Source organism: Dermacentor andersoni, chromosome 6 (genome assembly GCF_023375885.2).
Source record: "Dermacentor andersoni chromosome 6, qqDerAnde1_hic_scaffold, whole genome shotgun sequence".
NCBI lineage: Eukaryota > Metazoa > Arthropoda > Arachnida > Ixodida > Ixodidae > Dermacentor > Dermacentor andersoni.
Window position 1 is genome coordinate 77,034,199 of NC_092819.1, and position 25,577 is coordinate 77,059,775.

The window sequence follows — 25,577 nt, forward strand, 5'->3', positions numbered from 1 at the left end:
CAGAACACAAACACATTCCCAGTTGTAATGATGCGAAAAGAATAAGCTGCAACCTTGGAAATCGAAATCGACTAGTACACAGAGAAATGAAAAAGAACGATTACAAGAAATACTTATGCGTTCTACATCAATAGTTCCGCACCGTGACATTATCAGTTAGTCACGTTAAACTTTCAATCGGTCTTTGCTTCTCGGAGTTTATGGTGCGTAAATCCAATACAGTTTACTGTCCGATGTATACCTGCGCTTCTTATGCCAAGTTACGGTTCTCTCCTGAAAGGCTAGTGGTGGCCCTCAGAAGGCAATATTTATGCCTTAAGAATTGATCATGGCTGCTTCGCTTCAGCGCCTTTAATTTAAGAAAGGCGTTCGAAGTCAGAATTACAGTAGAACGCACAGTTGGGCTAATTGTTATTTCCGAATGACAATGCAAAAAAAAAAAAAAAAAGGCTGATCCAACACGCCATTCTGAATCCACGTGAAGTGAAGCTTCAGAAAGGATTTAAAGCCTCCTTGCGGAACGTCAGTCAAGCGATCCCCTATAAATCCTATGCAACTATGACGACGATCACTATTGCGTTTTCTTTCATTTAACGCAGCGTGCAACCTAACGCAATTTTCGTCCACCACAAAAATCGCAACATTATTCTCGTGCAATATTTATATTTATGCACTATAGCACCCCCCCAGCAATGCCGAAATGCAAGCACGAAATCGGGCGCGCGCACAAGGACGACGGCAATGTGCGATGCTCGTCGAGGGAAGAATGGTGAAGACAGATGTATGCACAGAAAAGTACGACTGGTTTTGAGCAACATTTAGTTAGTCTGCGCCTCTTGTGTCGCAGGGGCACATACGCATTCATTTATCATTTGCTCTCTCTCTCTCTCTGAAAAATTGGAAGAGAACGAGCGCACAACCAGTGGAACGTACCGAACGGCAAAATCAAAGAAACCTCGGTGCGCCATTTCATATAAGAATCGGTGGGGTTTAGCGGTACGTATGTGCCGACATTACGTGCGCATGTTTTATTTAGCAATTAATTCTTTTATTACGCATAGCAGACATGTGCGTACCGCTACTTTGTCGGTCAGCCCACATGAGTTATGCAGTGCCGTTTGTTGGTACTACTCAGATAACATGTAAACTTCGCAAATGTATCTGCGCATATGTAAGCCGAGATGCTTGTCGACCCAGCTGCTCACAACAGACAGCAGCAGTGACGATAAAAGTGGAAGGGGAAACATCGCTTTAAAATCGGTGCTCACGAACTGCACTATTTGCAGATGAACGACTTAATCCAGGACTGCGCAAGAGTTAACTCTAAACATCTTGCAAGAGCCGCAGAAGAAGCCAGGGACCTGGATGTGAAACAGTGAGTGTAGAATTTTAATAATCATTTTTGTGCCTCTGTAAACCGACTCACGAAACGTTTCTTTTTCCCTAGTATTGGCAATGTGAGCTATACAGAATCTTCGAGATATTGATGTGCTTTGAAGATGTCAACTATAACCACGATGCAATTATAAGGCACATCGCAGTGGGGTCTGCGAATTAATTCTGACCACCTGCAGTAATTAAACGTGGACCCGACATGGGGCACGGGTGTTTTTTGCATTTTCGCCTTCATCGAAATGCGGCCGCCGAGATTTGGTCCCACGCCCTGGGGCTTAGCAGCGCAGTGCCAGACTCACTATGGCACCAGGGCGGGCTGACTACGAGAGACTTTATGAGAACGCGAAGCATTGTGATAAGAATACTGAGACGAAACCCTAGACGCTGATATTTAACGGTGATGCAACAATCTTGTATAAGTGAGACAGCCTTCGAGAGCCTTCTTACTCATCTTTTGAGCTACCGGATATGTAATACAGTGAAAGCCGGAGGAGCTGATCCCGGCACCAAAGGAAACCAGAAAGAAGTCCGTGGCCGTTAGGTGGGAATAACGATAACAACGAACTGAGGTAAATGGCAGTGCGGCTAAGACTGCTCAGCGCAGGTTATTTTCTTTTTGCTTTTGCTTTTACGCCTTAAATTATATTTATTAATATACCTCGATTCCTGCTTCTATACTTTTTCCGCAAGGCTGTTTATAATCATGTTTTATGTTTCCTAGAGTTAAATATATACTCTAATTGATTGATTGATTGATTGATTGAATGATTGATTGATTGATTGATTACACGATTCTTGCAAATACCCAGAATGACAGGTGTGTGTGATCTCCCCAAAAGCCTAACATATATATCTGATAGGTGCTTCGTTGCCGTTTCTGGGAGGATTTGGATCCCGGGGCGCGAGTTTCTGCTGGGGAATGAGGCAGCCGACGCCTCCGCCCGAGCTCAAGTTAACCGGGCTTTCTGTCAGAAAGTGCCAAGGGGGACGGATGAAGTCCCTCAAAAGCACATCAATGTACTGTAACACTACAGGCTCGACAGAAGATACCCGCCATTTCTCTCTAGCCTAACCATGGAAGAGGCCGTATGTGCGATAGCCTTCAAGAGGCTCTTACTCACCCTTTGAGGTACCGCTTCTCAAGTAATATTGCGCAACAAAAAAACACCACACGGGCGTAAGAGAAGAAGACGCACGTCCGTATCGTGTTTTTTTGTTGCGCAGTATTACTTGAGTAATGGATTACCAACTTGCCCGGAATGCTGCTCTCATTGAGGTACCGGATTTGTAGTACAGTGAACGCCGGAAGCTGATCCCGGCACCAAAGGAAACCAGAGAGAAGTCCGTGGTCGTTAGGTGGGAATAACGATAACAACGAGCTGAGGTAACCCTCAGAAAACCAACGACAAAGCAGCAGCCACGTCCACAGTGTCCCGAATCTCGCCCACTCAGCATTCCTACTTCTGCTCGTACTGTGATGCCCCAGACAGCCTATTCCAAATGGTATGGGGATGTGGAGGAAAACATGGCACCGTGAACAGCCAAACACTAGCCAAACAGCAGTGGGAGGCCAAGCTATCCGGCCCGGACCCGAACAGACAGTGCAGCCTGATAGAACTGGCACGGCAGATGGCCATAGCCGTCCATGGTTATACCTGGAATAAGGAGGCCGCCCACTTAGAGTGCACACAGCGCTTGCTCAGAATAAAAGTTTATTTACTCTCTCTAGCCTAATCTACTAACAAGCGAGCTCGATGTCCATCTTTGACCTAGAGAAGGGAAAAGAGAAGACGCATAAGCTGTTGCAACGCTTTTTCCGAATCACCATTCTATACACAACCAGCGATAACGGAGATGCCGGTGATGAGGTTTCGCGAAATAGCCAGCCATGACTAAGCACTTTCTGTTGACTCAGAACCAGGACAGACAACACAGTAATGACATTTGACCGTGCACATTAGGCTTCCATGCCGCAATTAGTACATGACCGGGGTTGTTGGAGAAGTATGGGAGAGGCCTTTGCCCTGCAGTGGGCGTAACCAGGCTGATGATGATGATGATTAGGCTTCCACTTTGAACAGAGACATTTAGAGGAGTCCCGCGGCATATCTATATACATATACATCTTTTTCTTGCAGGTTTTACGGACACTTCGCCCTCGACATGATTGCAAGATGTGCCTTTGGCACGACGCTCGACTCCTACACGGACGCCACGAATGAGTTCGTAACACAAGCGAGAAAGGCTTTCGCGGCGAAAATCACGCCTCTGCTAGCGATTCAATGTAAAACGATTCACTCAATTCCAATAAGTTCTGAATTGACCCTTGTTTCCTGTAAAAAAACATCTTCTTTTGCTAGCAATGGTGTTCCACACGTAAATCAGTTAATCCAGGCAACATTTCAGAAAGAGAATGTATCGGTTAAAGCAACATTCAATTAACCAAGATCAAGCCGAACGTTCCGGAGGAATATATACCTGTTGGATAGAGGACAAGTGCGCGAATTCACCGCTGCCTGCATCAAGCAAGGCGGCATCTATTTATTTGAAGTCTTTGACTGGTTTTTTCTACATACGCCTTGAGGAAAGTACAGAGAAAAAAAAACTTTTGAGACGTTTCAGCTATGACTGTAGCCGCTTGCTGCTGTTCACGTGCTAATGACAACTGCCAGATTGTTTTCTGCTTTCTATTTAGGCGGTACTTTTCTGTAACCTCTATCTATTCCCTAATGAAGAATTAACGTAACTTGGGACTAAATGTCGAGTTGCCTGAAAGCGTCTGTAAATCAACAACGGGCACAGAGAAGAATACAGATGACCCAAACAGGGTGGGTGTGGGGGGGGAACCATCGGCAACACTTCCTTTTGCACATAGCAGAATGTCTCGCATCGAAGTCAATTATTTCATTTGCAGTGCTACTTCACAACTTTGTCAAGATTATGAAGATGAAAACAGTCGACGAAAAGGCTTTCCTGTACTTCAAGAGCATATGCCAGCGCATCATGAAGAAAAGAGCAGAAAACAAGCAGGTTCGTTCATGCTGAAATTAACTTGTGCCTCTGCAAGCGACGTAAAATAGCCACCGCTTCGCTTTTACTGACTACGCACTAAGCGTAAATTTACACCTTTTAGGGATTTATCTTTTCCGCAAAGAATACTCGTCATTTGTCTCACATGCGCCTCTCTCTCTTTTCTTCTTTTGTTTTAACAGTCAGCGCTCGCAACTCTTCTTTCAAGATACATGTGCTCCGTTGGTGATCTCTAAAGATGATAGGATTTTACGTGCCAAAACGATGATGCGATTAACGAGGAACGCCGTAGTGGTTATAAGGCATGCCCTATTCCCGATTAATTGTGACTAGCTGGGGTCTTTCACTTGCACCTAAATATGAGTGCACGAACGCTTTTGCCATTCGCGCTCACCTGAAAAGCGAACGCCACGGCCGGGATCAAACCGACTACCTGGAGCCTAGTAGCACAACGCCACAGCCATGGAGCTACCGCAGCGGGTGGTCTGTAAACACTGAAAGTCTAGCGTTAAAGAAAGAAGAACCACGCATGGTAGACGAGGATTACTGATCGCGGACGAGATTAAACACCAGACGGTGTTTGTTGGTCACGTGCCTGTTTTCTCTCCAGCTACTTATACGGCTCGCTGCTGGCGCGCGCCACGCGACCACCGCAGGTTCGAGCACGCCGGGTCCTATGGGCTTGCCGCGTCCGCGCCTCCTCCACGCCGTGACGAAGGCACACTGCCGTGTCGCCGCGCCAGAGTTGACCGCCGAAAGTTCGTCGGGAAAGTGCGCTTCATGTGGGTCGGCCTTTATATACAGACGCGCCGAAGCGCGCATGCGCTCAGCCACTACAAGCAAGCCGGCGCCGCAGCAAGGCGCACCTTAGGCGAAGCCTTCCAATAGGACATTTGTTGATCGTGGTTTGAACGTAGCAGAATTGTTTACAGTGTGTTAAAATATGATAATAGAAAATGTCCAAACACTGGTCGTGCGGTCGCGAACGGCATGACCCAACAGATACAAGAACCACTCTGGGGCGAGGGGGGCGGGGGGCACCTCCACACGCCCGGCCACCACCGAGGCCGGGATCCTCGACGAGCCAAGGTATGACCGCCGGCGGGCAGAGGACCACAGGGGCGAACGCGTTCGCACCTCCCGACGTCCCGATGGGGTCTCCCCAGGCCACGTATCGCGCGCGCTAGCAAGGGCCGAAATCCCGCCGGAACTGGACCAACAGGGCAGGCGGCTGATCTTCCGGGGCGGGGTGGCAATGGGGTGGCAGCGTTTTACGACCCGCCGCCACCTCGTCCTGGCCGGAGGCGAGGGACGCGGAGATTCTCCGAAACGCAACGGCGTCGCGCAACTGGCCTGCGAGCAACCGTGCTCCCCGAACGGCACAAAGTTTTATTCGAGTGAACGCTTCAGGATGAATTTATCGACGCCCAAGTCCATATGTAAGTGCACTAGAGACAGAAAGTGCGCTTTCTTTGTTAAATATATCGGAGCTTCCTTTCGTGTTACTGCCTTGCTGACTACGGGTTGTCTACTGCACTTCCTGCGGTGTACCACGAGTTCCATCCCCCTGAGAAATGAAACGAACTCTAATATATTCATTTCCTGGAAATGGTTCCATACTCACCTACCAGAATTGCGGAGTGTAGGCCCCCCAGGGGAAACGCATCACACACCACGCCAGCTTCAGCAGGCATAGTGAAGACACAGAGTAGTCCGTAAACTTTCGACAAAGTTTGTAGAGACAAATGTATGGTGGGATGGTGAAAATTCTGCAGCACGCTTGAATTTGTCTTGCAGAGACAAGATGACTTTCTGCAACTGATGATTGAAGCTCGTGAAGGTCGTCTGGCACCTTGCGGCGAAAGCGGGGACGATCCAGGGACCAGCTTCTGTGATGACGGCATGGAACCGAAGTCGAATGGCGCGCCTAACTCTAAAGGTCAGCCAAATAAGTGTGATGCTTTGTCCTCTAACGCAACCATGTGTGCAAAAAAAAAAAAAAGGTTTTCTGTTTGCTCACGTGGTTTCGTCTATGTGCTTTACTGCGGAATCGCCGTCGCAATCAAAATATAATAAAAAACAAAACAAATATAGATAAATAAAAGGTGGTGAGACGCAGAAAGGATAAAATCTGAAAAGTGGAGGGCTTAATCTCTCATTTAGACGAGAGGTTTAAAAAAAAAGTCTAAACAAATGCACAGTGTTTGTATTGTCCTTGTCCATCACCATTACTTAAAGTCAACATTTATCGCAGAATTCAATTGAAATGAATTCTGGGGAATTAAGTGCCACAACCACGATTTCATTATAAGGCACACCGTAGTGGGGAACTGGGAATTAATAGCATGCAACTTTTTTATCGCTAATAGTGCATTGGCCCATTTAGAAGTGGAATGAACTTACAGGAACCACGTGCTTTCAGTCTTTCCACTTCATCCGCCAGCTAAATGTAATATGGAATCTAGAGGTGGGGAATAAATCAAGAGCATGGAAACGACGCACTTGACAATAGCTCATGCATCGTGCTTCAGAGAGCTTTATGCGGAATAAATGCTGACCTAATCACCTCATATTTGCTTATTTACTTTCTGTAACTACGATGCGATTAGTTCTTCTCGTCTTTTGTCATGTGTCTAAGGCGTTTTAAGGTATGACGCGGAGCGCAGGGAAATATTCTTGGTATAGCCAGGGTTCAACCTTTCCTTATCTTTATTACTAACTTTCCCTGTCTTCTGAAAGCATACTGCTTGATATCTTTCTGCGCATGAACTAACTAACATAACTTTGACCTTGCTCAACACAAACGCGTTCGCGTTAGGCTACGTTACACTGTCTGTTACGCCTCGGAATCTTAGAATAATGGCGTGGTTTGCTTACACGGCCCCAGATATGCCAACGAGGAACTGAAAATACACATTGTATTACCATCGACCCGCACCATCTTACGACATATTCGATAGGTCATTTCAGCGTGCGCTACAAATGTCAACTAAATTCCATAGAACAGCTTTATCTGAGCATTATCATTCATTCTTTTATTTTTTGCTGTATAACACGAAGATGTGGAGTAACCGAGGTACTCTTCCCCATAATTTCTCCACAGTGGCTCCTTTATAACAAAATAGAACAGCTTCAAAGCTGCATTACGACGATAAACGCCTCCACAGTGGCGAAGGGTGGTGTTATCGGCGATAGTGCGGGTGGGTGTACAAGGCGATAACAAGTTCGAGCACCATTTGCTGCCCTGTTTGCTCCTAGTGTGGCCCTTGGCTCGACGAGGCCGCTGATACGCCATGCGGTCGACGCTCGCGCAATGTCCGCCTCGGGTCGGCCCGACATTGCACTATCTTCGGGGTCGGCCCACGCATGAAAAATTGTTGGCCTACGCGCGGACGCGATCCGTCAGATCATAGTCATAGACAGCTTGGCTGTAAAAATAAAATACCGGGAAAAGCAGATATTATGATACGTGATTTGCATACACTCGTGAATCTCGCAGTTGACTCTGAACACTTAATCTGTTGTGGCTGTGCAGAAGCTGACCAAGGCAGCACTAAGATATAAGGGCATGCGTGTCCCGCCGACGGATAAATATGTTTCAGGCAGTGAGAACAGAACGCGGGTGAGGGGGGAGGGAACGAGGAGAAGTTACGGGTGGCAAGAAAGAGCGAGCGTTGCGGTCCTGCGTGCAGTTTTGACCGAGGACGAAGCCTTGGCCCAGTGTGTGCTGTTCTTCGTGGGCGGCCAGGAGACCACCGCGTCGACCGTGGCGTTCGCCGCACACCTGCTCGCCACACATCCCGAAGCGCAGGACAGACTCAGGCGAGAAGTGGACGATTGCATTTCGACGCACGTGAGTGAAGGTTCTCGTGTGAGGACTCTGAAATGCTTTTTATTTTTTTTTGCAGGCAACTACAAAAAGTTTCGGTGCTTTTTTTTTGGAGACCATTGGATAGGTTTGCGGCCCAAAAAATAGGACACAGGTCGCTCCTTAGAAATAGCTTAAAGTGAAAAATAAGTTTAACTGTATCAGTAAATTAGTGTTCTGCAATTAAAAATATATTAAAGAGAAAATAAAAATCATTCTTAGCATGATAGGAGGCTTCGTAAACTACATTTGACGCAAGAAGAAAAGGAGGATGGCGACGCCTCCTTGAAGTTCCTACACCAGCTTGCATGCCATGATGTCAAAGATGTTCACGGCGTCCGCTTTGGCCTATAGTTAATTTTTTCTCCGTAAAGATGGGGCATATCCTTTTCCTAAGGCGCATAAGAGCGAACAAGGTGGTGCAATAATTATTTTTTGTTTAGAACAAAATTTTTGTACGAGTTAGCAATAAAATGAATGACGAAAGTATTCCACCTTGGTCTTGCAAAATACCGCGCGGCGTTTTCTGAAGAAACATTGGCCCGTCACTAAAACTCCAATGCTACTTTTGTGCAAATTAGCAAATTTTGCAAGTGTGAATGCAAGTGCATATGTTCTTGTACGGAAGGCTGATATCAAAGAACTAGACCATTGTACTCAGGGAAATGTATTGCGGTAATTGATGACTTTTTACTAAATGCACTCTCAAGCTCAGTTATTTATAGCGCAAGATATAACAGAAAAGATGTGCCAGAGTTGGCTTTAGGAGAAAGTTTTTTTTTTTTTTTCAGTTAGGTATTATCGAACGGCTTAAACATGAAACTCGAAATTTTTGTGAGTGTTAACTCGACTACCCATGCTTATTATCAAAAAACAGTTCCCAAATATATTCTCAGCAGTGATTCGTAAGTTAATACCTACAGAGGTCACCAATTTTAGAGTTGAGAAATCTGGACCCTCTGTTTCTTAACCCCATGAGAAAACAGACATCGTCGATTTTCATAAAGATTTCCAGAATCGTCCCTCCATTACTGGTAATATAAAAACTGCAAGAACTTGTTCAATTATTTTGTTTTAAGTTGGGAAGCTAACCTTATAGCTAAACCTTTGTATTGTCCTTCATGCGATTTCAAAAGCCCAACAAATAAGGTTTTAAAAATATTTTCCTATGTTTAGTGTTTGCGTGTAATGCGTATAAGATGGCAAATTGGGCAAGTTAGTAACAATACATCTCAAACAGCGCCCTATAATACAGCCACAATGAAAAGAACACATGACATGTGCTGACTACCAGCTGAGTATATTACATGAAAACAGCAGCTTATATACTGCAGAAACTTGCATTATTCATCGGGCCTTCTAGAGAGAGATAGAGAGAGAGAGAACTTTAGTCTTTTATAAGTTTGGGGGGTGGATCCTCTAGTACAGGGCTGCAATAACCATGGCAATGTCACAGGCCTGCTGGAACACGACCTACCTTCCCGAAAATATTTTGTTTCATAAGTTCATTTCGTCCATTTACAGTAAAGTATGGCCGAAAGCGAAGACAAGTGAACCTCTTTGGCGATAGGTATTCTTCAGCGACTGCTGTCCTGTACAGCCATGTTGTTTTCATCCCTTTGGCAAAGCGAATTCAGATGTGTTTTTACTCGTAATCAGGTGCGCGCTACAAACACGCAGGTTCCTTCCCTAAACTCCTTATTTCTGCATGTGAGGCCGTTTAACACCTGTGACTCCTATGTTTTTTCAGTCTCATTTTTCTTAATCTCGAAAATTAGGAAGGTAACCCTTACGAAAAAGTAAACTTGTGATGTTCTTCAGTTTAGTCGAAAGCATGTGGACAAATTCACTGGCACACACTATATCGCCTCAGTGGCATGGGACCGCAAGTTACAAAGCGCTGCTTGATGTTTGACGAGGTCACCCTGAACCACCGCAATCGCTCATTCCATGTCATGTGACTGAGTAGATCCATTTTGTTATTTAGCATTTGTGGTAGCGCACTTTGCGCTTTTGACGCTTATGAAGTGCGACGCAGCCCCATCGCTCACATATACCAACTGGACGTAAATCGGTGCACTGCCCTCAAGATGTCCCTTTACCTTTGGTACCACCAATCCTCTATGCGATGCATCACGAGCGCTGTCATCGGTAATCGCTGCGTATTTTCTCGTCAACTTCTTCGAGCAAATAATACCGATGACCAAAGTGATGTTCAACACCTGCCAGCGGCACGCTTGTATTCTCATACGGAAGTAGGAGAGTCCAATTCTCAGCGAAATCAAAATCCACCTTTGACTTCACATTGCTGTTCATGGTATGAGGCTCCCATTTGAACAACCTTCACGTAATGGAATGCGTGAAGTTCCCATCACTGCTCCTCCGTGAAGACTTCACCCATTTTAAAGCTCATCAACTCTGGACGCATTTCTTCACCCGAGGTGGGATGACCGAGCCTGTGCATGCGTTAAGTTCACCACAGAGTGCATTTAGGAACCCACTGCTTCTTCCTTTCCATTTCGACATCACTAACGCTCTTCTTTTCTATATATTGCCGGGAGCAGCCACTTTCTACCAAGGTATAATGTTAAATTAAATTATGGGGTTTCACGTACCCCAACCACTTTCTGATTATGAAGCACGCCGTAGAGGAGGACTCCGGAAATTTCTACCACCTGGGGTTCTTTAACCTGCACCTAAATCTAAGTACATGGGTGCTTTCGCATTTCGCCCCCATCGAAATGCGGATGCCGTGGCCGGGATTCGATCCCGCCACCTCGTGCTCAGCTACCCAACACCATAGCCACCGAGCAACCACGGCGGTTGAGGTATAATATGTAAGTACGGCGTTGATGATCGCCTTCGCCGACCTTTTACCTCGTTGAACGTTCCGACTGCAACATAACTGCGTGTCCACCAGCTTCCTAGCGTATAATAAATATGATGTACTTTGATACCTTTCGACTAGAGATCCTCACATCATTCACTGAGACGACTGCTGGCGACAACGGGAGCAGGCTTGTGCCAGAGAAGTGCACCTGCAGAGCACGCCTTTCTCTGATTACCCGGCAAACTGCTGCATATGACTCACTTTGCCTCAGTCGAGTGAGTATTCTCTGACGCATTGTATGCTGAGCGCTATTAGAGTCGTCGGACGGTCCCACCGCTGTCAAACAGATGTAGGAGTCGTCGGACGATCTCGCCACTGCCACCATTTGAAGGAGTTGAAGGTCGTAGAGAGGAACTCGGTGGACAGGATTTATTTACATTATTTACATATTAGACAAGACATACATCGACAGTCTAGCGTGACTCCCAAATGGGGCCCGCAAGATGACGCATACAGCAAACAGCTTACGAGCACACAGCTCACTAGTACATTTCGAGCATGACAACGAGCGCTCAGCTCCCTACGACGAGCACAACGACGAGCACCCCCTAGCAGCCGGCAAACGCTGCTTATAAGCAGTTGTCCCCCCGTTGATTTCAAGCGAACGGAAACGTTCGTCCAGTCATCGTTCGACGTTACCGTTCAACGTCACCGAAGATGACCCGCCCTCTTGGAGGAGGCGGGCTCACATACTCGTATTGCACACACACACAGGTGTAAAGGTCCGGAGCCGACATCAGAGGGGCTTCGTAGAACTCTGCTCCGTCCCGGGTGGCGCGGCCGGGTACCACATTCCTAAGCTGACCCCGCGCCACGTGGCTGCCGGTTATCCGCGGTTCTCTGAAGTGCGCCCCGCCTGGTTGGATTGGAACACGTGCAGCGGGCTGAAATAGCTCGCACGTTGCCACCCCGTACGGCCATTCCTAACAGCGCATGGTTAATGTAATTCTACTTATCATCAGTGCTGTAAACCCTTTGGATTTGTTTATTAGTTCTCTAAATTGGGTTCTTGAAGCTGGTACAGCAGCGGCGGAAATGCGACGCCTCTCAATAAAAAATGATGTGCTACAGTTAGTAACAGCATTACATTTTTATTATCGGCTGACTCCTTACATTAGGGTGCCAAAGCCTGTCAGTTTAAGGAAAATTTATCCTAGTCCGGGACGAATTTCTCTTCAACTGACAGGCTTTTCTTTCGAGCAACTCGTATGGGTTTCCTTTGCAGCAATTGCTACGATTGGTTGGATGTCTCATTTTCCCTTTATTAATCACTTCTTTTCAACTTGCGGATTTCTGCAGAACTATTACGTCATACATTGCGTATATACGCCTTCTGATTCTTACAATAAAGTTTTTCATTGCCTGACCTCGACTGGCACACAGCTGCCACGTTCTGAACATCACTATTTCGTTCGCTCGTTCGTATGCATGGATCTTAGTTCTGGTCATACAAACCAGCTGAGATTCTTCGCTCAACTTCGCTCAGGTTTTCAAGGTACGACGTGCTTCCAAAATAAACAGCGCTCGCGCGGGGTTACGGCGACACGCTGCATGTCCCATCACGCGTAAAAGCAGCGTTTTGCTTTCGAAAAGTTGGTTTTGTCTGAAAAGAACTGGGCCTGACTTGTATACCACCAAAGGAATTGAACAGAAATAGAAAAACGTTTTACTAAAGAGGCCGAGTTTTCGGCTAGAAACCACGAAAGCACGTGGTTGGAGATGTTAGCAGTTCAAGAAGTATGAACCCTATGAGCAAAGCCTTCATAAACAGCAGACTATACTTTCTTACGGCTAGGGCCTACCACCAGTGTGCCTCCCGCCAATGCTGGCATAGAATAACTCCCACGCGCATAGGTCCGCGTAAAGACGATCGCGACTACACATCGAAAAATTCCGATAACAAATGTCCCATGACGTTTTCCGCTTTACCACTGCATGATAGCAATAACCTTTCCATTGACAGTAAAACAAAATTTAAATCGTACCTTAAAAACTGTGTGCCAGCCCCTTTGAAACACGGTTTCTCCCAGTGCCAAAGTTGCTACATTTTTTGTATTATATTGACACGTGTACTTGTTTATCTTTTTCGGATAAACGATTTTCTCCGTGTAACAAATGTTATCCCTCAACGCGGGACGCGCCCGCATGTGTTGGAAGTTTCTCGAATGTTATCAATGTTTCTACCCGCTTTTCTGCTGTCACTGAAGCTTGTGTAATCTCAGGACATGTGCGATGCGAATTGTGTAAAATATGCTGGAAGACACGCAGGCACCAGCGATTACTCTGGAACCTTCGCTGACTCATGTATAAAAGCCGACGCCCTTGACCGGCAGATCAGGTTTCGACGAACGCCGACTGTGTTCGCCGCTGTCGTTGTTCTTTGAGTGTAGCCTGTTTTTGTGGGCGCAGGTTCGCCCAACAAAAGTTAATTTCGTCATTCACAGTATTGCTACTGCGTTTTTGCCGTCACTACTACGTGACAATATCTTGTTGCACAACAAGCTGAGCGTGCGCGTGCATTTAGAAAAAGTGATCTTCAATTACTATAACAGTGTTAGTCGGTCCAGTTCTGTAGTCATTGTGATATAATACTTAATATATTCAAAATTTCAAAGCCATACAAACATATTTTCCTATTAAATGATCTACCACCGTCATATAATTTAGGAAAGGTGCGCTGTATTTCTCCAAATACAGGCGGATACCTTCCATCAGACATATTTTCGTATCTCTTGTAAATGTTTCATGCAAAACATAATATGGTCATAGGAACACGTGATTATTCCTTACTTGAGCTACACAGATCCGAAATTATGAACTTAGCAAGCTTCCAGAGCTTTTTGTTTACTCAGCCACAGTAACGGAAATGCGTGAATGTACTTTGAGCAATGCGTGACGTGCCTCTGACCTACGATAAGGACATGACCTACTGGCACGACGGCTTCAGCGCGAAATTAAAAAAAAAGAACAGAAACAAGAACAGTAAGTTTTGTTTTTCATTCCGCTCTCACATTCAACCTCTTACCACGATAGTAACATAGAGTAATAATGAGTGCGATGCTTACATTAGTCTAAAATATCAGCGGATACCAAGTGCAGCCCCTGCCACAATCACTCGTTTAGACATTAGCGTAAGTGCAAGTAGATATGCTATGCCGCAATCCCGACAGTGTGTCAAAGAGGAGCTGATCTGAATGCCATAAACTACTGTAATATTGTCATTTTTGAGCGAACCGGAAAATAATTAGAGTACCAGGATGTTTTTAAACTTCGCCACGAAATCGAAACGAAAAGCGTTATGGTTATCGGTCGTCTACCTTCTTCGGAACTTTCCATTCATTCTGCCCCCTGGGGTAACCTTGTGGCTACGACACTGCGCTGCTGAGTTCGAGGTCGCGGGTTCGATTGCGACCATTGCGGCTGCATTTACGCAAAAGCACAAATGCAGAAACTGTCGTGCGGCGTGCATTTAGATTGTGAACTTAGATTTAGGTGCTTGTTATACGCCCTGGGTGTTCAAAATTATTCCGGAGTCGACTTCTGCGGCGTGCCCCCATAATCAGGTCGACTGCGGGCGCTTTCACTGCTTCTTGTGGAGGCTGGCTCTAGCTGTAGAGCTTTAGAACAAAATTGAAATTTTGCGCTTTCTTCTGTTGTTATTTGTTGGTTAATCATGTGGGCATACAGCGGTACATATGAGTTTGGATTACTCTGGTGGCTGCCGAATTGAGCACGAACTGATCAGTTTTCTCTAAGCCGGAAGAAAAGAAAATGATTCGACACACTGAACGAAAGCCCTCATCAGTATGAATTGAAAGGGGGAGAGAGAGAGAGAGAGAGAGAGAGAGAGCAGCTCTTTGATGAAGAGCTCTTTGATGAAATGCAGAGAATTCAGCGGGCGTGTGTAGTCGAGAACATGCTCCTGCGCGGGGGAGGGAGGGGGGAGAGGTATTAAAAAGCCCTAAGAGACAGAGGACGGAAGAAAAAAAAAGGTTTACAAAAAAGGGACTGGGAGTTTACACGTAAAATTATATTCCCTATATATGTTCCATTCAAACTGTACGCATAAATTGCTTTCACACAAAAGCGCGCATAGTTATTACATAATCTCACCACTTATACGTACTTCCAGTAAATACTCATAAACGTCACGTATAGCAGGATGCCGAATTTAACCCCATTAATAAAAATAAGTGGTATTTGTATTTTTAATATCTTCAAAGTCCACGCACACGTCTCTCTACCCTAATCTCTAGCTTTCTCTCCTTTCTATTCCCTTTCTCCCTTCCCTCAGCGAAGGGTATCCAACCAGACTCTTGACTGGTTAACATCTTTGCCTTCCTTTTATCGCTCTCTCTCTCTCTTTTCCAAAGCCCACAATTCGCAAGGTTTGTATACTGCGGTCTATAGCCAGTGTCCCAGCCATCGAGGGTTGTGCTTCGCACTTGGCGAAAAAGAGCAAACCGGACTGTTTAAAAGACGCTCGCGAGATGTCGGTGGCATTTTCGTCGCCGAGAAGAAGGAGTCGAACCCGTGACATGTTGAACCCTCGCTACTAGCATAGCGTCACATCTGTTGTGTGAACGGTGCGGATAACGGGTCGCATATCTCTACGCAGGGAGAGGAGCCCAGCATGGACGTGGTGTCGAAGCTCAAGTACCTGCAATGCGTCGTCTCCGAAACGCTACGACTATACCCTTCAGCCCCAAGGTATTACAACGACGTGCAAGAACGCTCAATTGATTCGTAATTTCTAATTGTCTGATTGTCTCCGGGTCCGCTTCCCGTAATCACTGATTTCTTACGTTGGCAATTTGAGTAATTGGCTTTTTAGAGGGCGCTGAATCATTCATAGAAACATTGCTTAGTTTACTCGATCTCAATGCGAACTTGTTTCGACAATATGTCGCATGAACAGAGAGAAATGTTATTATATATAAAAACAAGTTTGACCGACACATTATTCCTCAGTTTTTGCTTCAGTTAGAAAGAAGAGTATCATTACGTGCCAAACGCTATTACATATTGCATCATCTGTGCTATCGCGGTGGTGGTTGGTGGTGTTGCTACAGGCAAGGTAAGCCTAGTCTCGGGGGCTAATTAGCGTGGTAATTCGCCTCGAAAAGCAGTCAGTTCTCGTACAAAAAGCCTGCATCAAAATTGTTCTCCACTATCCATGACTTGTGAATCGCTTATAGTGGAGAGAAATTTCGATGCAGCCAATAAGCTGTTTGTTTTTCACATCGTGTCAAAAGTACACTTGATAATTTTAAGGCGCCATCTTTGATATGCACACTCGGTAATGGGAAATAGTTTCGTTTACGTGCTGGTGCTGGAAATTGAAGTTACGATACCCAAAATATGCATTTGAGGCGGCCCAAATTATCCTCCCATTTTTGTCAATTCCTCTCAACATTTAGAATTGGCAGTTTGGATTGTGCAAATATATTAATAATCGTATAAGACGGCGTAGAGGAGTGCAGATCAGACAGTTAGTACAAAAGATTTAAATTAACTTTAAATTAATATAAAATTAAATTAAACATTTTTTGTCACTTTATTTAGTGCGAAGTTCGTGGAAGTAAGAACAGTAGTCATGGTTTCTTTTCTAAAATAGAACAGCGCTACATATCGATTAAAAACTCTATGAAATCTTATTTTCCCTAGAAAAGAAGAAAGCGCGAAGGTCTAAAGCTGCCGGGGCCCTTGACCAACATGGATTTACTCTCAACATCTTTAGAGCCTTGTTGCAAACAAGCTTTCCAAGAATGTATTGCTGCTGTACGGCTAGCTTACCAAAAAGAAAAAAGAAACGCTGAATAAATGGCGACCGTAAAATGGTCAGAAGTTGTGGAAAAAAAAATACTGCTGAAGGACTTTTTCGCCACAGGTGCGTGTAAAAAGGCCCTTTGCAAGGAAAACATGACTGGTAGTAGCGAAAAAGGTAAAACTGCTACATACGCGACTGCAAAAATACTAAAGGGCACACTCCATGCCGAAATCATACATTACTTCCGCCGTAAAACCGCAAACAGCGCTTCTTGCACTGTACTCATTTTGTTTCTGCATTGCCTCAAAAATGTATGTCCTTGGTTCATTTCCCATAACATGTGACATTTTGTTTAGCAGAAGAAGAGTAGCAACCAGATTTTAAATATCGGATATTGCTAAAAATCTGGTTGGTTCTAAAATTCGAAAATAACGAACGCTTACTGTTGGAATACGACTCCTAATAGTTAGCGCAATATCTTACTCGTATTCGAAACGTCGAGTATTCGCCCACCCCTATACTTTACTAAAGGGCGAACATGTGTTCGCAAATAAAGACAATCGCTGCCGACACTCACGCAGCGAAAGTCAGTTGAATTCATGGTAAGGTTTGTAACAACGCACCCAAGACAAGGAAAACAGAAGGAAGAAAACGACGACACGGCGCTGGCTGTCAACGATCAGTTGAGAGTCAGTGCCTTGTCGTTGTTTTATTCCTTCTGTTGTCCTTGTCTTGGGTGCGCTGTTTCAAACCTTACCATGAATCCCAACCAACTGGCCCCACTTGCCGTTCTGAGTCAGTCGAATGACTGCCCCCGTCATGCGCCGGGATCCTCCAGCACCCGCCCGCGTCCTCCCCCAATCAGGCCCCCACGCCGGGGTTTCCAACTCGTGACGCAGCTCCCCGCGGTGGGAATCTCGCGCGCACCCAGGGCTGGCAGGCGCACTCCAGCTCCGCTTGTCACAATGGCCGTTGTTGGTTTTTTTGCTATGTTGCCACGCGTGCGGTGTCCAAAGCGATGTGCGTGACAATTGAATGCGGACAGTTCTCGGCGGCGACATTTTACCAGGCTAACGGGAAGTTAACTTTCTAGGCCCGCACGGAAGTGCTTGTCCTCTGGCAAAAGGCCAGAAAGACAAATAAATGATAATAGTGCTAATAATAAGTTTCAGGGCACACCCACTTGTAACTATAAAAATTGGAAGTTGTGAAATTGTAACGTGGATAATAAGAACTAGCAACTCGGAGCTAGCAAATTTTTTTTATTAGTGAAATATACATTTAAATTTCAGGTGGAAGTACTGTCCACCTCTTCTAGTAATACAGATCAAGGACTAGCATTGTTAAATCTGGCACAGGCGATTTTTTTTGGCAGTCTGAAATAACACGCTGCATAGTATTACAAAAGCTTTTTACTCCAGCCGCTTAATAATGAGCCGCTTGCACGAAACACAAACACGTCATAACCAGACTACAGGCGTATCACCAGTACTTTTGGTTCTTATCACAAGAGAATCCTCAGTGGGACCAGTTCAACATTCGTGGTCGTGGTGGCGGTGCTGGTGGGCTATAGTAACAGATGGGTTTATCCTTGCGATCAAGGTCGGCAACAGCTCATCCCGAGCGTCTCTACAAATATCACTGCGGTATCACCACAGCTTCATCAAACGCGTCTCTCTTAAGAATGCAATGAGAATACGTGTTGTTGATTTGCGGGTTATAGCTGATCTTTCTGGGAACACACGCTGTTGCAGGCCCGCATGCGGAGGGTCCTTCTTCTGCAGGCTCTCAAGTAGAGCGTCCTCTTCATTTCGGTATTTCAGGCAGACCACAGAAAGTGTTGAATGTCTCCGGTCTCGTCGCATATAGTACAGTTCAGAGAATAAATACACCCCGTGTTAAGTAACCTTCCTGGTGTGCGAGCAGATCATGTCCTTACTCGATAAAGAAGTGATGCTTCTTTTCGACCGAATTGCTTGGTTACGCAGGGCAATCGCATTTTTATGCAGCACTGAACGCACTTGGAGTTTTAGGATTGCACTGCTCGAGACAGAGGCAAGGAAGGTATGCCACCCCCCTCCCCCTTGACATTCAAAGATATTACACGCAACTGAAGTGTGCCACAATTGAAGTCAAAGAGCAGCATTCCATCTGCACAAGCGAATTCACTAGTTCTGGAGCATTCGACCAAGACTTTCCCGAATCACCTACAATTATGCTCAAATGGGTCTGTTAAAGTAGACGAAGACTGCTGCGCAGGTGCGTTTCATATTCTCTCTCTGGGATTAACGGTGTCTGGCCGCCTGGACTGTATAGCCTCGTCGACAGTTGTGGAAGGCGTGGCAATAGCTGCTGCTGTACGCAAACTAAAGACTTTGCCTCCGCAGAGTCTTCTTACGGGAATCTTCTTACGGACTTAAAGGCTGAGTTGCAACAACTATATCGTTGTCTACCGTCCATCAAGTTTCGGCGCAAATCACCAGCCTCTCGTGAAGGAACTCGGCAACAAAGGGGTCACAGTAAAATTTCAGTGAATTCTCTCCCACATTGGCATTGCTGGTAATTGAAAAGCTGATGCTCTTGCCTACGCGGCCCCCGTTCACCCTCCTAAAGTCAAGGCCCCAAAGAGTAATCAAGTTACAAAATCCGTCATTCGTAGTCACTATGGGTACGCTTTGCAGTTCATCAGTTCGACATTAAAAAATTAGTTAATGCTTCATCAGTGTTGTGTATTCCCTGGTGTCATCGTTGTTTACTGGCATGTAAATTCCAGTAGCCCAGAGCAGTAAATCATTCCTTAGTTGATGCGGTATTTATGTTCGCGCAACCAACGTGATCAGCGTTGTCTTGGTGAAAAAAATGAAACATAAGTAGTAATTGAAAAGCAGATCGCAGTATAAGATTTCACTTAGTCTCGTGTGCTAGCGATGTTTTGTCTTCATTACTGAAATCAACAGTCTGTTCCGACACTGGCAGGCCCAAAGAAAGACGTCATCGTTGGCTTGAAATGCGTTAATTTCTGTGTACCATATGGGGCCCCAGAATTCGGCGTTGGCCATTCGTATGCCACGAGGAAGGCTCTAATAAAGGTACCACCCAGGGCATGCGTATAGCGTAGCCATGGCCTTTCTGCGTGGGTCAAACAGCCGCAACGATATAGCAAAGCTGTGTGATTTGTTCTAAACGCCCGCTCCTCTTGCCTTCTCTTTCGCGACCATCACAAGGCTTGAGCGGTCGGCGCTCGAAGACTACGTGCTTGGTGAAACGGGAATCAAGCTTCCCAAGGGCTGCACAGTCATCGTGCCTGTCTACGCTCTCCATCGGGACCCGGAGTACTTCCCGGAACCAGATGCTTTCAAGCCCGAGAGGTAACGACTCTCACGGCACCTCAAGCGCTGTCTCATGATAGGATAACGTGCTGCCTCATTTCATTCACATTTCCATTTCATTCTCATTTAATTCTCATTTATTTCACGATGTCAAGAAAATAAATTGCATCCAGCAATCACAAACCGCCCGTGTCACTGCAGCTACGCATTACGTTGCATCGTATCGTGTAGAGAGCTCAAAGGAAATGAATAATTGGGCAGAAATCAAACTCGGCCAACTCTCGATTCTGCTAGTTTTTTTGTTTGCAAGCAATTGTGAAGGATTCTCTTCAGATTTATTTATTTCTGCCTATCTAATTCCTTGTCACACTGCTGTTTTCTTCGTTTCTTAGCTACGATTTTGGGAGTGTGTGCTCTTCGCTAGGCAAACCTCCCCTTTTGCCGCATTTAGTAAACAACAGTAGCGATGCGTCAGACAAGGCCGGCGCTGTTGTGTGCTGACCTTGTTGTGTTGTGTTGTCATGAACTGGCGTGTTTTCTTTTTATTCAATGTCGCACTTCAGCCATTTATTTGACTTTCATTTTATATACTGCTTTCCTTCGGACAGGTTCAGTGATGAAAACATAGGCTCCATCAGGCCTTACACTTATCTTCCATTTGGGGCTGGACCCAGAAACTGTATCGGAATGCGGCTAGGACTTCATGCTGTCAAGGTCGCGTTGCTGCACTCTATTCACAAGGTTCAGTTTGTTCGGACGGAGAAAACTCAGGTGAGAATGTTGACACTGCAAGAATCTTGTCTCTCATTTGTTGCTTTCAAGGGTGCAAGATAAAGTCGGGCTATTTATGCGAAGGAGTCTTAGCGCCTGTGGCCTATGGTGGACCACAGACGACATAACTGACGAAAAGAAGGTTACCAGCTTGTGCAAATTTGGGATTAGCAGGCCACCCTGCCACAAAAAATTACAGCAGCTTTAGTCCAATTTTCGTACTTCGAACAAGATGTGTTCATATAAGATGGCACATCAGAGGAATTGCACAGATGGCAATGCATGTTACTAGTCCACAATGCCATTGTGGCCATGTTGACGAAGATGTGGAACACCTCCTACGCCAGGACTCCCGGTACAGTACTTAGAGACGAAGAATTATCAAATAAACAAAGTAAATTAGTTGCTTTGAAACGAAAATTTGGTACATTTCGATCACAGAGGGAGTCGAACACGGGCCTAGGGGTTGTGCGCTTGTGCACGTAATTTTCTACCAAGGCTGTAATTAATCACCACAATTTCGCATGATCTCTGTTTCAACCAAATAAATAAGTTGGATGGCGATTCAACATCAGTTTGAAGCCGATGAACAACAATGTCTTCCTTGCCGAGTTGGGGGTCAAAATGTGGTGCATCTAGCGTATAATTTATTGTGAGTTCCCCCTCCCATGCGCGCGCGCGCGCACGCACGCACGCACACGCTCACACACACACACACACACACGCACACGCGCACACGCACACACACACGCACGCACACACACACACACTGGCAGTTCCTCGGCATGGCTTCTGCGTTCTGAAGTCTCAGCAGAGGAGTTCCAGTGAAAATCAAACAAACAGGCAAGGAAATCCGAGCGGAGGCAATTTCTAAGTTGAAGGTAGCGCACTGGATGTACAACTGACTTTATTTCAGCCAAATGTAATTTACAGTAGCGTTTATTTCGGCAGGAAAGCCCGATCTTACCCCCTTTATTTTTATGAATCAGAAGAATGTTAAATAGGGTGCTCTGTAAGACACTCTAAAAACAGTTGCACCTTTGCGGTGTATATTTGCCACACAACAATGATCGTCATCTGTCTTGCCCGCATTTACTTTCTTTAACGCTGCGAGCCCGGTACTCCAAGTCACGAACGGCATGCGCGTTATCATTATGACAGAGCATTCTCGATAGAAAAGTAACGAGCGTGGCGTTTTCAAGAAAGGGAACGCGGCCAAGGCACATGACGATTATTGTTTGTTGGCCAATTTTCACCCCAAAGGGTGTAAACGTTTTTTAGAGCGTATACTATAAATGCTGCTTGCCATCACGCGACATATTATAGCGAGACAATGTGATCAACTCTTGTCAAGAAATGCCCATGGTAATCAACGAACTAACAACTTTGCTATGGTGCCGTGTTTTCGTTCCGTTTCCTTGCAGGTTCCACTAAACATGAAAATTGGATTCGGTGCTGTGACTGCCGAAGACATGACCGTAGGGATACGCAAGCGGCCACACAATGTTATCTAACAGCCTGAGCAAGCTTGAATGCTTCAGTAACATGGAAAATTGTCATTTTTGCTTTCTTCATGCTCAGTGACAATGCAGTGTGTCCATGTCCGGCGTCTCTCAAAAACAGCATATATTTATTTTAAGTATGGTTAAGTATGACTTTCTTTATAACGTTTGCTCGTTCAGGTGGATGAAGTGCAATGCACTTGTGTGGAATTTTGAGCATGCATAAACATTTTAATCAGACCTTTCCTTTTTTTGAAGTTGGCTCTTCTGGACTGCAACATCCCCGGATTTTCAGCGAAGATTGTCATCAGTAAATAAATTTAGGAATTGATTATGTAGGGGAACGTGCCAAGTGGAGGAAGGTTTGTAACTCTAAAAGTCGCAAGCGTCAAAAATTGCTTGGTAGACAAAGTAGATATACATCGATGATCCACATTTGACGAATTAATTGTTATATGAATGTTTGAGAGAGCAAGGTGCAATTGCGCTACTGTTCTCGGGGCGTGCTCTTCTACTATGAAACTCGACATTTGCGCGAATTTAGCAATATCCTTCTTAAAACTTGAGGCAAAATGGATGAGTGTTTCGCTTCTTTTTAGAAACAGCCTTCCTTCAGCATTGCGAGATGGAACTATGAGGAACACCCACGGATCTTGTGGCAGGTGTTCTGGGGGTCATCATGTCAAGGGTTGTGGTACCCTCAATATTGTCACAGTCTGCAATGTTGGAAGAAGAGGACACGGATGGTGGCCTTGGAGACGACGAAGATTTTTGGCAATCCATTCTCTACGCATGTTGGCTCAGCCATTAAAAGCTATCTGTAAATAGACGAACGCTTCTTCCTTCCTGTAACATCATTGGTGGACGTGTGGGGTAGCCACTAGCGCAAGACGGAGCTCTGCAGCGGATGTAACCTGGCCGCCTTGTCATACGAAGGACAGTCTTCAACCGTGGCCCCGTCGACTCCAGCGACGGTCATCCTGTCGCAGCCTCGAGATCCTGGCATGTTTTCTGGGATTGACAACATTGACGTCGATGACAAGTTGCAGAATTACGAACGCTTCAGCGCAGACAACAGGTAGGATAACACGCTTATGCTGGCTAACGTAATATTCTACCTAAAGAAAACAGCACGGGTCTGGTTCGAAACACATGAAGAAAAGGTTACAAGTTGGGACCGGTGCAAACAGAAGCGTACGTCTATTTACAGATGGCTTTTAATGGCTCAGCCAACATATGCAGAGAAACAACAGCACAAAATGTTCTTCGTCGTCTCCAACGCCACCATCCATGCGCTCTTCGTCCAACATTGCAAACTTTGACAATATTTTCTCCGCGTGGATGTGCCTTATGTGTCGATCATGCTTAATTCTAAAATTTAAAACGTGCCCAGAAATAACGAATTTTCAGTATAATTAGTGGGTAATAAGTACATGAATGCCGCCGGTCCGAATAATGGGTCGCAAAAAAAAAAACATCGTTGTCCTGCTTCCAGGATGGGTAGTGGGGCGCCGACTAGTGTGGACGCGCAAACATCGGCTCCCGATATCATGAATGATTTCACGAGGTTATTCACCCCAAATCGAAGTGAATTGCGTACCAGCGAAAGCAGCAAGTTACACGGATTCCGTGGATACCCGATTTATTTCGGTGGGTGGACTCTTTCCCAACATTTCCTGCGTTCGAATTTTCAACCTCGGCGTGCAAAAGTTTGCAGGCCTAGGCCTAACACCGCCAATCGCTCATTACCGCCATGGAAATCGTCACCCGTGAGACGATATCGCCGTAAGACGCGAATTACCCGGGCTGGATAACGGCATATAACGGCAAACCCTGCAAGGGCAAGGCCATTCAACCCCAAGGACCAAGTTCGTCAAGTACACGTGGCAGACGAAGGGCCGGCGATCGCACCGCCGGACTGAACAGTGCATACCAGCACCTCGTCGCTACCTCGAGACTCCCTCAGCTACCGAGGGACACGTTCCGTATCATCGTGAGACCCCGAGACGGTCTCAACGTGGCCAAATCCACACCAGTGCAGGTTGAGCAAGCCCTTGCAATGGCGGCAGCCCTGGCTCCTGAAGACCTCACGGAAGACTCCATCTGCCCCAACGTAACTCAGAATATCTTCATCATCTGCACCCCCCGCGAACGTGACGCAAGAGCATACGCCACGGTGCAACAGATTCGCATGAAAGATACCACGTATAGGGTCGCAGTATACTCGAGCCCACCCGATAATACCTGCAAAGGCGTAGTCCGAGGCATTGACCTAGAGCTCAACGACTCCCAACTCCGAGAACTAATCGTCACGAAACGCAACCCCAATGCCTTGGAGATGAAAGAATAAAGAACACCACAGCTGTGACAATAATTTTCCAAGGAATGCAAGTACCAAGTTGCATTTACTGCGGAGCAAGCATTGTTCGATGCACGCTCTTTCGCAGACACACGGAAGTTTGCTACAACTGTGGCAACATCGGTCACCGCGCGGATGTCTGCCCTAACCCGAACACCACGTGGTACCGGAAGTGTGGCCTCTAAACGCCACCATAAGATCACCAGTGTACTCCTCACTGCACCCTGTGCGGCGGACCACACACAACCGCCGACAAGGACTGCAAACGCAAGTTTCAAGTCCCTTACATCGTGCGACAGAGACGCCGCCGCAGACGCAACCAACGCGGCCGCAACCGCTCCCGAGGACCGAGCGGCGCCAGTCACAGCGACTCGAGCGACACCTCGGGAATTTCCGTAACGACCACAAGAAGTCGCTCGGTCACGCCGACAGCCATGGAAGAAGGTCCTCCGTGCCGACAGCCGAGCGCCGCAGCGCCCTCCGCAGCAGCCGCACCCGCTCCAGGGGACGACCCAGCAGCCGCCCCTGCTCCAGTGGGCGCCCTACATCCGGCCACACCGAACTGACGTGGGCCGACCGAGTACGAGGGAAACAACACCAGCAGCAGCAACGGGACGCCTCATCTACCAGACAGGTAACATGGTCTTCATTGCCCGAGCATGA

General features: G+C 46.2%; 1 protein-coding gene across 1 annotated transcript; it reads left to right on the forward strand.

The window, feature by feature from the left end:
- Positions 1-4,264: 4,264 nt before the first annotated feature.
- LOC126522408 (cytochrome P450 3A19-like) lies at positions 4,265-25,577 on the forward strand. The gene is made up of 9 exons (XM_055066638.2): positions 4,265-4,425; positions 6,223-6,364; positions 8,118-8,278; positions 15,802-15,893; positions 20,178-20,321; positions 20,891-21,053; positions 22,478-22,531; positions 24,522-24,668; positions 25,347-25,577. Exons 1-9 carry the CDS (start codon positions 4,336-4,338, stop codon positions 25,575-25,577), a joined length of 1,224 nt encoding a protein of 407 aa, XP_054922613.2. The 5' UTR covers positions 4,265-4,335.